General features: G+C 41.0%; 1 protein-coding gene and 1 long non-coding RNA gene across 7 annotated transcripts in view; one reads left to right on the top strand and one right to left on the bottom strand.

Moving 5' to 3' along the window:
• Nucleotides 1-5,898, top strand: part of LOC132653597 (uncharacterized) — a 25,506-nt gene extending 19,608 nt beyond the window's left edge. Inside the window, exon 4 of the long non-coding RNA XR_009591324.1 lies at nt 5,612-5,898. This is a non-coding gene — a long non-coding RNA (uncharacterized LOC132653597). The remainder of the gene's footprint in view (nt 1-5,611) is intronic.
• Rnf170 (ring finger protein 170) overlaps nt 1-13,437 on the bottom strand; it is a 22,016-nt gene extending 8,579 nt beyond the window's left edge. The window contains exons 1-6 of one of the 6 annotated variants that reach the window (XR_009591322.1): nt 13,218-13,437; nt 12,280-12,405; nt 8,071-8,211; nt 5,893-5,968; nt 4,764-4,872; nt 211-284 (exon numbers count right to left, since the gene is read on the bottom strand). Coding sequence is in view for 5 of the 6 variants with exons in the window: in XM_060381555.1 (XP_060237538.1) it covers nt 211-284; nt 4,764-4,872; nt 5,893-5,968; nt 8,071-8,204 (393 nt within the window). In the remaining variant the exon portion in view is untranslated. Of the gene's footprint in view, nt 1-210; nt 285-4,763; nt 4,873-5,892; nt 5,969-8,070; nt 8,212-12,279; nt 12,406-12,794; nt 13,129-13,217 lie in introns of those variants that run through there. The other 5 variants (XM_060381555.1, XM_060381557.1, XM_021639902.2 and 2 more) reach the window with 5 other exon arrangements.

Genomic DNA, 13,437 nt, shown 5'->3' with positions numbered 1-13,437 from the left:
ATAGTCATTCATAACTTCAGTTTGAGGGATCCAATGCCTTCTTCGGACCTCTATGGAGTTCTGCATACACAGGCTGCACATACATACACTCAGGTATATACACACAAAATAAAATATTTTTAAACAAAAATCCTAATATTTGTGAAATGAGATAAGTGATTTATATGCATATATATATATATATATGGAGAGAGAGAGAGAGAACATTACCGTTTGCCTACAGATAGGACAACTGATTGCACCAAGCCAGGACCCATATCGCCAGTATGCAATTATGCAGGAACCTAGTGGAGTATGAAAACATCAGCAATGAAGCTTTAAAGTCCTTATATGATGGTCAAGTTTCAACTGTCTGATACCATTACCTTCCTTAAAACATTGTTTTATTATACTGTTTATCTACATTGTTTATTAAATATTCCTTGAAAAAAATGTTACTTTGTTCAACCAAATCTTCAGGTAAATTAAAATCTGACAATATTCCCAAACATTAAAAAAGCAATTAGTTCAGCTAGTAATTAAGCAGTGGACATTTTTATATAATAAAAAGCAAATATTAATCACCCCAGTGACTGAGGCCTCATAGAAAATAGTTCCCTATGTAAAATAAAGATGATGCTAAATATGACAAACTGTCAGATAATTTTTGTTCCATATTTGATGTATTTGAAGAATCCTTTTTTTCTGAGTTCATGAACCAGCAGGGTGTGGTGACACATGCCTACACTTGGGAAGCACAGACACCTGGAATTCAAGTTAGTGGGCACCTTGGGCTACCTAGTGAGACCCTGTTTCAACAACGACAAAGGATTAGAAAGGATTACAGGACGAGTGGTGGCTATAATCCTTTCACTTAGGAGGCTGATGAGAGCCAGGAGTTTAAGATCAACTTCAACTACACAGCAGGTTCAAGACCAGCCTAGGCCACATGAGATCTTTCCTGCCCGCCACTCCAAAAACTGAACACCAAATTACTGAAGTATTGGGTTTCCTTGATAAAATGTATATTCTAGCTTAATATCTGAAGTTCTTATTGTTGTAGGTGATGTTCATGAGGATGGGGGATGCGGCTCAATTAGTAAAGTCTTAGCTGTACAAACATGAGGACCTCAGGAAGTTCCCAAAAACCAATGGAAGATATTTGGACATGGTGGCACACACATATGATCCCAGCACTGAGAAGGCAAAGAGAGGTGGGTCCCTGCGGCTCACTGGTCAATCAGCCTAGCCAACCTGGCAAGCTCCATGATAGTAAGAGGATACTCCCCTCCTCATAAAAGAGAGAAGGCTAAGGCCTAGGGAGTTGGCTGAGTATGTAATGTCAGAGCAAGTATTAGGACCCCAGCAGCACCCATGTTCTTTTTTTTTTTTTTTTTAAGACAGGGTTTCTCTGTGCATAGACCATGTTAGGCTCAAGCTTGCAGAGATCTGCCTCCCAAGTGCTAGGATTAAAGGTGTGTAACACCTCGCCCAGCTCCATGTTCATTTTGTTATTGCGGCTGTTTAAATCACTTTGTGCCTGTGATTCCAAAGCAAAAAAGATGGCAATATGAAGATTCCTGGGCCATGATGGCCAGTCTGGCCAAATGAGCAAGCTCCAGGTTGAGTGAGAATCTGTATCTCAACAGTAAGGTAATTGAGGACACCACCACATGCATCCCACCACCCCACACACACAAAAGAAAAAAAAAAGAAAAAGAAAGGTAGAAGGTATCCTGAGGACCAACACCTGAGGTTGACATGAGCTTCCCCAAACACTCAAATGAACACACACACACAAAGACATTCATGAACAACAAAATAACCAAAGATGGCAACACTGAAGGAAGAATTTATATTTTATTGAATTTATACTCAGTAGATAAACACTTCCCTTCAATTCAGTAACATGACGGAATTTTTACTGTCTGGTAAAGGGCCAAACAGAGGGCACCACATGGTCTAGGCAAGTACGCTACTAACTGGGCTACGTCCCAGCTCAGTTCTCTAGGCCAGAACTTAGAAGAAGCACTAGCAATCCAATTGTGGAAACCAAAGTGACACACTCAAATCAGTCAGAAGATGGCTAACTCTTAAACTGTGCAATGTTAAATGAAAAGGAGTCAGTGTCAGCACTAGATTGGCAGAGGCAGGAGGATCTCTGTGGGTTTAAGGCCAGGCTGATCTACAGAGTGAGTTTTAGGACAGCACTACATTAATTGAGAGACCCTGTCTCAACAAACAAACAAACAAACAAACAAACACCAATACAAACATCAACCTCTGACCTCAACATACATGCACACATGTGTGCCCACACAAATATGTGTACATGAGCATATATATACATGTATATATACACAAAAAGAAATAAATTAATCTGTTAGTGCTATTATTTTCATCTGATAATATGTCTTAGCTTTATCTATGAGGTTTTCACCCAAAAATTCAGCCTACTCTGACAGATAACTACACTCATTTAATTGGAAGTACCTTTTCCTCAAACTAGGGTGTGGGTGTCCTTATTTTGAAAATTATGTAATTCCATTTGTCTTCACTAAAATACTATGACTCAGCAGATTAAAAGCTTCAGTTCATCTGCTATTAGATGCTTGATATTTTCTTATTCAATTTTCTCCCTCCACAGGAAAAAAAAAAAAAGATACTAAAGTATCATCTGCTGCCAGAGATGACTGAACTTTCATCTGGGTCACAAACTCTCTGAATCTATTTAACTGAAAAATGAGAACAAAACCTCACAGGCATGACAGTGTTAAATAATGTAAATTATAGATGCAAATAAGAGGATTCTGTTGATATTATTCTGTTTACCATAATGGAGAAGAGGTAACAACATAAAAGAATTACTGAAATAAAAGCTCTTGACATATGTGGTATTAGATCTACTGTCCACAGAACATTTTTTGAGAAACTGCAAAGCAAGTTTTTTACTTTTGATTTTAATAAATAAAAAAATGTATGTGATATGGCTTAGTTGGTAGAGGGGTAGCTTAGCATGCACAAGGCCCTGGGGTATCAATCCTCCTTGCCTCACAAACTAGGCATAGTGCATGCCTGAAATCTCAGCACCTGGAAGATAATGTGGATCAGAAGTTCAAGGTCATCCTGGGCTACATAGCACATTTGAGGCCAATCTAGGATACATGAGCCCCACCTCAAAAGAAAAACGTACCTAACAAGTAGAGCAGGATATCAGCAGCAATCTACCCTATTACCTCAGACCCAAAGGTAAAAGCAAGAACACAATACAACCATCTTTCAATTGACAGGATTATCCACTCAGTGAATTAGCAAAGCCTGAGTTGGCAAATAAGTTCATTTTGCGTGCCAAACCTCACAAACTGCCAACACCTGCCTAGAGGATGATTAAGGTTATGTCTAGATTCAGGAGCAAGGAAGGTCAGATGTATTGGGAATACCTGCCACAGGTTTGAGAGCAGGAAGATTTCTGTTTCTCTGAAGGCCATTAACTTCCTTCCCCCATCTGATCTTTTATTATTCTGCTATTCCTCAGCATTTCCAAAAGCCAATAAAAAGACTGAAACTGGCTGGGCAGATGCCTCGGTGAACAAAGCATTTGCTGTGCAATCTTGAGGACCCGAGTTCCGATCCCTAGAAACCACGTAAGGTTGGATACAGGAGCACATATCTGTATCTCGGTGCTTTAAAGAAGGGAGGCAGAGACAGGAGCTTGTAGGCTAGGTAGCTTGGCATATACAGGAGTGAATGAGAAACCCGATCTCCAGGCAGGAGGCAAGGCATCACACCAGATTAATTCTTTAACATCTATGCACTTACCATGACACCTGACCACACAAAGTCTGAACCAAAACAACAAATAAAAAAGAGAAAAGCTGAAAGATCATTAGTAGAGCTCAGAAAAGGGCTGGAAAAAGTCTGGAGAGAAGAACTGTCCTCCCTTAGAAAAGGTGAATAATAAATATCAACAGATAAGTCAGTGTTCTCTCTTATGTTAAATATGTGGACAAAACAAAAACAAAACCTTACTGAAGTTGCATGCATGGTAAGCATGTGTTCTAGGTTTCTCATTCTGTCTCCAACTCCTTAAGGTCACAAGAAAGACTAAAGACAGGCTGTAGGGTTTTGTGACTTAGTTCTGGAGACAATAATCTTGCCATTCAAAGTTTGCATAACAAAACTGACAAAATTTGAAGGACTCAGTGGACCCATAATGTTACCTGTAAACTTGGACTACTCTTGCAAGAAACACATTGCTAATGATCTAGAAGCTTACTGAGTTTTCTATTTTAAAGCTTGGAACCCACAAACGCTAACACACTAAATATAAAATAAATTATGATTTAGTACCTGTTTGTGTGTGCAACCACACCCACACATACACATGTACATACTTTTTGGGTGGGAGACTGGGTCTCATGTAACCCAAACTGGTCTTGAATTTGTTCTCTATCTGAGGATGACTTTGAACTCCTGATCCTCCTCCTTCCAGTAACTACTAGGATTCAGGCATGCACCATCATGCCTGACTTATACAAGCCCGAGGCTTGTGCATGGTAGGCAGACCCTCTACCAACTGAGATACATCCTCAGACCTTACTATATTTAGCATCTGAATAATATACTGTTATTTGGATGGCAACTAGGGCAGGACATCAGAAGCAACCTATTTTTCTCAGAAAATAGAGGTGATAAAAAGAAAATTAGCAATCCTGCCCACTAGCCATTCACACAGGTCTTGCTTGAGTTAGTCACTTTAACCAAGTATGATATTGTTTGCTTACCACAGAAGAGATGTCCACAGTTTGTTTCAACGGGAAAGGAGGCTTGATGTAAGCAGATTGGACAGTACATTTCAGTGTAGAACTGCTGTCGAGCAGGAGCAGGGGCATCCTGGTGAAAGGACACACACATCTCTCAAAACAGAAATCACACATATACAATAGTTTAACAAAATTACAGTGTTTTATTTAAACTACATGGCCTCTACCTTTCTTCTTAAATACAATTTGACAAGAATGTCTCTATGAATTTGAGGCCATCTTGGTCTACATATCAAGTTCCAAGCCAGCCAGAACTTTGTGATTCTGTCTCAAACAAAAACAAAAAGAGTAAAAGAGAGAAAAGAAAAAAAAAGTTTCTACTTCATTTCAGTTAAGGTCAAATGCATAATTATTTTTATATAAACAACAAACACAAAAATTGTTCTCTTTTAGAGTAATTTACTAAAAATCACACATGTATCTGTATAGAGTAAGACTGGTCATTGCTGCTGGGTTTGGCAGTCTTGCCAGTAGTTCCAGCACTTGGGAGGTATGGTGGTTTGAATGAGAATAACCCTCATGGACTCTTACAAAATTTGAATGCTAGGCCTCTAGCTGGTGGAACTGTTTGGGGAAAGATTAGGAGACTTGGCCTTGCTGTCACTGTGGGTTTGAGGTTCCAAAAGCCCAACCCAGGCCCAATCGCTCTCACTCTGCCTCTAATATATGGATAAGATGTAAGCTCTCAACTCTTGCTCTAGAGCCTGCCTGCTGCTGCTCCCCACCATGATGATAATGAACTAACACTCTGAAACAATAAGCCCCCAATTAAATGCTTTCTTTTATAAGTTGCCTTGATCTCTTCACAGCAATAGAAAAGTAGCTAAGAATGAGGTAAAGACAGCAAGATCAGGAGTTCAAGATCCTCAGCCACCAGCAAGTCCCAGGCCAGACTGGAATACATCAGACTGCCTTAGTATCCTTCTAACTCCCACAAAAGAAGAAAATGTGCTTAATCTGAAGAACAAGATAATGTAATGTAAGGAGTAAAGAAGCTGATGTTTCTTATTTTCTGATGTCTTATCACCAGTGCATGTAAACGGAAATTATAGCATCCCCTTGTATAAATCTACACACTACATAGCCATACCTGTTCTGTTTGAAGTTGCTCTCGAAGCACCCTGACTAGCTCTTGGTTTTCTGGATGAATGTTCTGCTGTACATTTCTATTGAAAAGAATGGAATAAATGTTGCAACAATCATCGGATTAACCCACCTGCTTTATTAGTCTACTTTTTGACATGAACTCCTGATAACCACAGGTTGATGAGATGGCTCTGTGGATGCAGGCACTTGCTCTTCAAGCCGAATGACCTGACTTAGATCCCCAGAACCAATGTCAAGACAAAAGCAGAGAACTAACTCTGCAAAGTTGTCCTCTGACTTCCACGTGCATATCATGGCAGGTATCCCCCAGCCCCATTAATAATTTAAATTTTTTAAATTCACATATTTTGTGCGTGGTGTACACATGTGTATGGTGGGTGTTCTATGGCACATGTGTGGAGATCAGAGCATAACTTATAGGAGTTGATTCTCACTTACCACGTGGGTTCTGGGACTGAACTTAAGCCATTAGGTATGCCAAATGTATTCACCCACTGACCCAGCATCCTGGCCCAATAAATAGCTTTTTTTTTTTTTTTTTTAACTTTTAGGAAAAGAACTACATAGGATCTGGAGAGATGGTTCAGTGGTTAAGAGCACTGACTGTTCTTCCAGGGGTCCTGAGTTCAGTTCCCAGCAATTACATGATGGCTCACAACCATCTATAATGAGATCTGATGCCCTCTTCTGGCATTCAGGCATACATGCAGATGGAACACTCATATATACATATAAATATATGTATAAATATATGTATATATATGTATATAAGTATATGTATACATATATATAAATTAAATACTTAAGTTGATTTTTTTTTAAATTTAAAGAAAGAAAAAGTACTGGTGACTCAATGTAACTTAAGCATAACTGATGATATACAACTACACTCAATTTCAAGGATCGCGCATTCTAGGCTACTCTGTGACAGCTTCCTCCCAAATCTGTGATTATCAGCTGACTTCAGGTTTAAATGGCAAATGATAAAATCCAGATGCTGGTATCTCAGGAATTTATTGCAAGCAAGTCAGTAATATATAGAACACTTAACACATTTCTTTCGTATAGTTTCTTTAGGTTAAACAGTTAGATAGTTCTATATATTATATATCTGAACATTTTTCCACATCTAATTAGGTCTTTCTCCTAATTTTTCATGTTTAAGGAAAAGGGAAGGCATCAGAAGTTTAAAATTATGTATGTAAAAACACCAAGACAACTGATCATACTGGTTGGCTCTTGTCAACCTGACAGAAGCGTGGATATATCCAAGAGAGAATCTTAACTGAGAAAATGTCTCTATGAGACTGGCCAGTAGAAAAGTCTATGACATTATTTTTTTCAAATTAGTAGTTGATGTTCAATTCACTGGGGGTCAAGCCACCCTGGGCAGGTAGTCCTGGATGGTAAAGAAAGATAGCTAAGCAAGCCATGCGGAGCAAGCCAGTAAGCAGTACTCCTCCGGCCTCTGCCTCAGTTCCTGCCCCGAGTTCCTCTCCTGATTTCTCTCGCTAACGGAGTACAACTTGAGGGCTGCAATTAGAAAGAGACCCTTTCCCCCTAAGTTGCTTTTGATCGTGGCCTTTATCATAGTAACAGAAAGCAAACCAAGACAAGAACGTACCACTTCAAAAGTGCAATGGAAAAATCAGAAGCAAGAAGGTGGCAGCTTTTCTGGAGGGCTGGAGAGGTAGTTCAGTTGGTAGAATACTTGCCTACCATACACAAAGTTCTGGGTTTGCTCTCCAGGGTTTTATAAAACTGTGTGTAATCTTGTATCCTGTATAAAAGAATGGCATTAGGCCAGGAGAGCAGTACTGAGGTTGTTCTTTTGGCTTTTTGTTTATTTGTTTGTTTTTTTCCTCTCACTTTTTCTATTTAACTATTTTGCATTATTATTCATACCACCAACTAGCTGATAGATTCAATTACAAAATTTTTTAAACTAGATACTTTCAAAGGAAATATTAATATTTTAATCAAAGTGGAAACTATGAATTTAAATATTCCAAGTTAAGTCAGGAAAAAATATAGTAGCAGTCAAAGCTCAATGGAAGATAAAATTTTAGTACATATACAGTCACTGAGACCAGGAAGCATCAAAGAGTCATTGACCTTTAGAAATACACAATACCTCAAATAATTTCCCCTTTAGTCTCACCTGAAGAGTGCATAAAGGAGAGTAGCAATCAAAGCAAAACTGACCACCACTGCCACAAGTACTTGATCACTCACTCCTTCTATAACTGAATCATCCTGTTGCAAACTTTGAACTTCACTGTAGTATCTGGCCATTACAGGTCTACAACATGAAGAAGTGAAAATGAAAAATATCAATAAAAGCAATGTTAACTCTGGCTTACTGCTAACATATATCATACTTATAGCATGCTCTTTAGAGTAGGTACTATGAAGTACACCTTCAGCTAAGGTTCCCCTACTAATGAGGTTCTTTTGTTGTTTTGTTTTTTAATTTGCCAGAATCATTATTTGTGGGAGACAAAATACTATTTTCTTTAAGGAAAACAACTACTCTATGACCCCTATACATATTTTTAAAATAACTTTTTTATAATACTTTTTCTGGAGGGCTGGAGAGGTAGTTCAGTTGGTAGAATACTGGGTTTGCTCTCCAGGATTTTATAAAACTGAGTGTAATCTTGTATCCTGTATGGAGGCCAAGGCAGGAGGATCATTCAGGTTCAAAGCCAGTTTGGATTACATGAGTTCCAGGTGATCAAAACAAAACCTTGCTTTTGTTTAGGCGTAGCGCCTTTAAGGAAGAAGATGTTCTCCTACCCAGTTGCTATTTCCTAACACAATATCAAGTTGTCTCCAGGCAGCTCACACCCCTCTGTCTTAGCATGTAGAGAGAAAACATAGCGTCTGCTAAGGTGCTATGATATTGCCCAGCACATGCTCTGTTCACAGATCTTAGTAAGTGACTTAACCAGCTTACAGTACTGGTAATTTGAAAAGCAGAACTCATCTAGGCAACAGGACATTTCTCTTTCTACTAAAATCATTTGAATTAATGAAAATTTTCAAGGCTGAAAACTATTAGCCAAACCTGAATGAAGTTCAGCTTATAGTTCAAAATTCCTTGAACTATGTGGAATAAAGGAACCCACTTTATTGAGACAGTATACACAGTAAAAGACATCAAACTCTTCCCAAATTCTAAAGAAAAATGATAGCTATGCTACAAGTACAGTATAGCCATACAATATATAGATACAATACTAAAAGTATGAGGGAAGACAATCCAACTACATTGTAGGTCAATCACAGGTAATTCTCCCCAACCCCTAGTGAAAAAACCTGTAAAGCTCAAAGGCTTGTATCATCACTAAAGGGAAATGATGGGAATATTCAATTAAATGTATAATAAATAAAGTTCTGCATTTATGTACATTATTGCACAGAAAGCTTTTATCCAGGGCTGAGGATCTATCACAGTTGACAGAGTCCTTGCCCAACATTCATAAATTGGGTTTCAATCCCTACCACAAAATAACCTGGCCCACATCTGGAATCCCAGAACTTGGAAGGTAGAGATGGGAAGATCAAAAAGTTCAAGGTTATACTTGAAAAAAAGTTCTTGTTATATTGGCAATATAACAAGACAGAACTGATACTAGCTTAGGACACATAAGCCCCTGTCTCAAAAAGTTTTATCCAAAATTATCAATCTGATGAATCTCTCTTAAGAAGAAAATACTCAGTGTGAAAAAACAATACCCTTGAAATAGATCTGATTTAGTTGCTAGTAAACTACTTCTTGTGGAAGAAACCTAAGACAGAAATGTTTCAAGGGTAGGTTTCATCAACTTTACATAGAGTGCCAGCCTGATATACCAGGAACTTTTTAAGGACAGGTTTCAAATTCCCATTGTGAAACTACATACAAGGATACAAGGAGAGGGAAGGAGGGAGGGAAAAGAGAGGGAATGAGAGAGGGAGGGCAGGAGGGGGAGAAAGAAGGGGAGAGAGAAGGGGAGAGAGAAAGGGAGAAAGTGGAGAGAGAGAGAGCCTACACTCTACTTTTATTTCCATTTAAAAACAGCCAAATGAACTGCCAGCTGAAGCTAAGGGAAGGGGGCATTTTAGATAATCTAATGACAGGCCAGAAGTCAGTTAAGACCTTTTCTTTATTAGGTACTCTTTTTAAATTAGAAATGCTATGGCTGTGATTAAAGTCCTAAGGCCAGAGCTGAGAATGTAGCTTGGTGCAGAGTGCTTGCTTAGCATGCATAATGCTCTGGGTTCCATTACCAGCACCACATAGACATACTGGGAAGGTAGAGACAGGAAGTTCAGAAGTCGGTTACATTGGAAGTTGGAGGTCAGCCTAGGCTACATGAGACCCGTCTCAAAAAATTAAGCCAGGTATGGTAGTTCATGCCTTTAATTTCAGCACTCAGGATGTAGAAGCATGCAAATTTTTGTGATTTGAGGGCCAGCTGGGTCTAACGTAAGTTCCAGGACAGCCTGGTTATGTAAAGAAACTCTGTCTTAAAAAAAAAAAAAAAAAAAAAAAAAAAACAGAGAAAGCAGTGTTTTGCAAGCCAAGTGCATCAGCTAAAGCATTATAGTTACTATCATTACTCATTTCTCCAATGCCTTACACAGTCCATTTTGAGAAAACAGGATAACTGAAGCCATTGGGTGGACCCCTTAAACAGCACCATGAGTCAGGTAGCAGCCACCCAGCACAGACTAATAAATGCCTTATTAGTTTATTGAACTAAATTTAAAAGTGTAAGTCCAAGGACATATTGAAGTCATATCCAGGAAACCATGAACAAGAACTTACCCAACATGCCAGACCAAGGAAGGTCTAACTCTCACCTGGACCCAATAATGTAACAGACACCTACCACTGGGATGCTCTAGCCCCACTACTACCTATGGCCGACACCTGGTGTGTGCACCAAAGAGCAGCAAGCAAAGGACTCCCCAGCTGTCCCTGGAGTTTCAGCTTGGCTTGTAATCCTATTATCAACACAGCCTACTCAACTACCCAGCCTGTTCTTCCCCCTGAGCCTACACAGGAGCCTACCATTTCCTGAGCACTGTTTGGCTTTTTGCCTTGAAACTGGACTCTAGCTTCACTCTCAAAACCTGTTCCCCTGTTTTTGACATGTGTGCTCACAACCAAATCCAAAATTTGTCATATGGAATGGCACCATCTTCCCCTCAACTCGGACTGTTGTGGCTGAGAACTAACCAGTGTAAGGCCTACAAAGACAGCTCAGGAAAGTCCTCCCCCCTTGGGCCTCACCTCCCTTGGCTCTTTTTCTAACACTGTCAGGGAAAGGGGTAGGGGTGACAGGCCCACAGAGAGAAAAGCGGAAAAAGTAAGAATTACTAGAATTTACCTTAAACAAAGGAAAAGTGACCCTGGCCCCTAGGTTCAAGTAGCAACTTGATGGTCATATGTGGCTTTTGTAATTACTTTCAAGGAATTCTTAATATAATTTCTATCTATCCTGAAAGGTAGTTAGAAGCATGAAACAAATCATCAATGCTACTTCTGACATAAAAGCACCTTGGACTTGCAGACTTGATATACTTTAAATCAACTGTATCAAAGCCTTAAGTCTGAGCAGCTGGAGTTAAAGGTGGTTACAATACAGATAGGAGTCTCTGCAACAAAAGCTAACACCTGCAGTCTCCATGACAAATACAAAGCCCAGATCAAGGGAACATATACTCACTATTTGCTTACCTAACAAGATTTAGTCACTGAAAGATGACACAAGTTCTACAGAAACATTTTAGTATGGAATGTGGGAACTCTAGTCCGACAAAGATCCAGAGGCACCCACACAGAAGCCATAAGCAGAGGAGATGCAAAGTTAGGCTTTCTAAAGGTATTTCAGCTCCTCTAAGAAGAATGTTTGCAAGGAAAGCCTCTGGGAAGGCATCAGCTAAGATTTATTGCTTATTTACTTTTGGTACCAAGGATTAAACTCAGGCCTTGACGTCTACTTGGTAATGAATCTAGCACTACATCCTCAGCCCAAGATTGTTTGCATCTATAGAATGATCGAGTATATGTAATCATTAAGCAGTAGTCGATAAAATTGTCAATAAACGCAGCAGGTCGTGGTGGCGAACTAGGGAGGCAGAAAAGGCAGAGTTTAAAGCCAACCTGGTCTTCAGAGTGAGTTCCAGAACAGCCAGGGCTACACAGAGAAACCCCTGTCATGAAAAGCCAAAAACCAACTAAACAAACCAAACCAATGCTTTTTGGCAATTCTAAGTGGTCAGCTTCTGGCGGGAAAGGGGAGGGCTCCGGGAACAGCAAAACAGTGACTTCCTGGGAAGTTAACCTCAGAAGCTCTCCAAATCAAAACTGGCATACCTTTTGACTCCACAATTCTCCCAGGACGCCAAAGCATGTATCTCGTATCTTGGAACCGCCAATGCCTCTGCATTAAGGTCCAGGTAGAAGAATGTTTATTATAGCATTGTTCTGAGACGCCCTAAACTGGAACAAAGTGCACATCAACAGTAGAATGGGCACAAGGTTGTATTCATACAATGGAAGACTAGACAATCATGGGACTTTGCAGGGTTTTTTAATATTATTTAAAAGCCGAAACCACAAAATGGATCCATTCATAAAAGTTCAAAACTGTACTACATGCACACTCACCTGGCAAAGCTAAAACAGAAAGCAATACAGTGTCACAAATAACAGGCTAGAAATGATAAGGACAGAAGAACTCTGGGGAATCTGGCAATTCATTTTATTAATATTCCTCAAACATGTACGTCCCACGCACTGTTTTGCACACCACTTAAAAACGGATACGAAACCCTACAATGTCTGTAAGAAAAAAAAAAAAAACCCACGAAACTTGGACAAGGATGCACCTCAGTGGAGCCAATTCCAAACCCAAGAACCAAGAACCAGGCCTTGGGGAACAGTCGGGGTCCTTACGCACTGGTGAGCTGGAGCCCACCCTCTCACTTCCAGCAAAGTTTTGCGGCAGAGGGGGCTCCAAGGAGGAACGGGTGGCTCCCCTCAGCCGGGCCAAAGCCGCCCTCGGCCACCGAGACGCGCCCACGTCAGCCGCTCCACCTTCGCCCCGCGGCTCGGGGCCGGCTCGGGCGATTCGGGGCTGAGCGCAGGCTTCCGGGAGGAAGGCGGCTCGCGGAGCCCACCCTCGCGCGGGGGAGCGCGGCCCCGCGGCCCCGCGGCCCCACCGCGCCGGGCCCCGCCGTCCGCGCCCCCGCGCGGGGCTCTGCGGAGGCGTGGCCTGGCACAGGCTCGCGGCCGGGGAAGGGGGCGCGTACCTCTCCGCGGCAGAGGAACTACCGTGCCAGTCGGTGTGACAGAACGGAGTTCATTTCCGGGGACTGCCTAGCTACTCCTCCTCGGGGCAAGCACGAGCGGCTTCTTAAGGGAGAGCGCCGGCGTCGGCGCACGCGCAGTGCGGAGCTTCAGCGAGGGCGAGCCGCACGGAGAGAAACGCCGGCGCGCCACTGCAAGCCCCCCCAGGGCGCGCGCCCGCGC

The sequence above is a fragment of the Meriones unguiculatus genome, chromosome 4, assembly GCF_030254825.1.
Source record: "Meriones unguiculatus strain TT.TT164.6M chromosome 4, Bangor_MerUng_6.1, whole genome shotgun sequence".
Taxonomy (NCBI): domain Eukaryota; kingdom Metazoa; phylum Chordata; class Mammalia; order Rodentia; family Muridae; genus Meriones; species Meriones unguiculatus.
The sequence above is the reverse complement of the archived record's forward strand: the minus strand, read 5'-3'. Positions and strand labels throughout refer to the sequence as shown.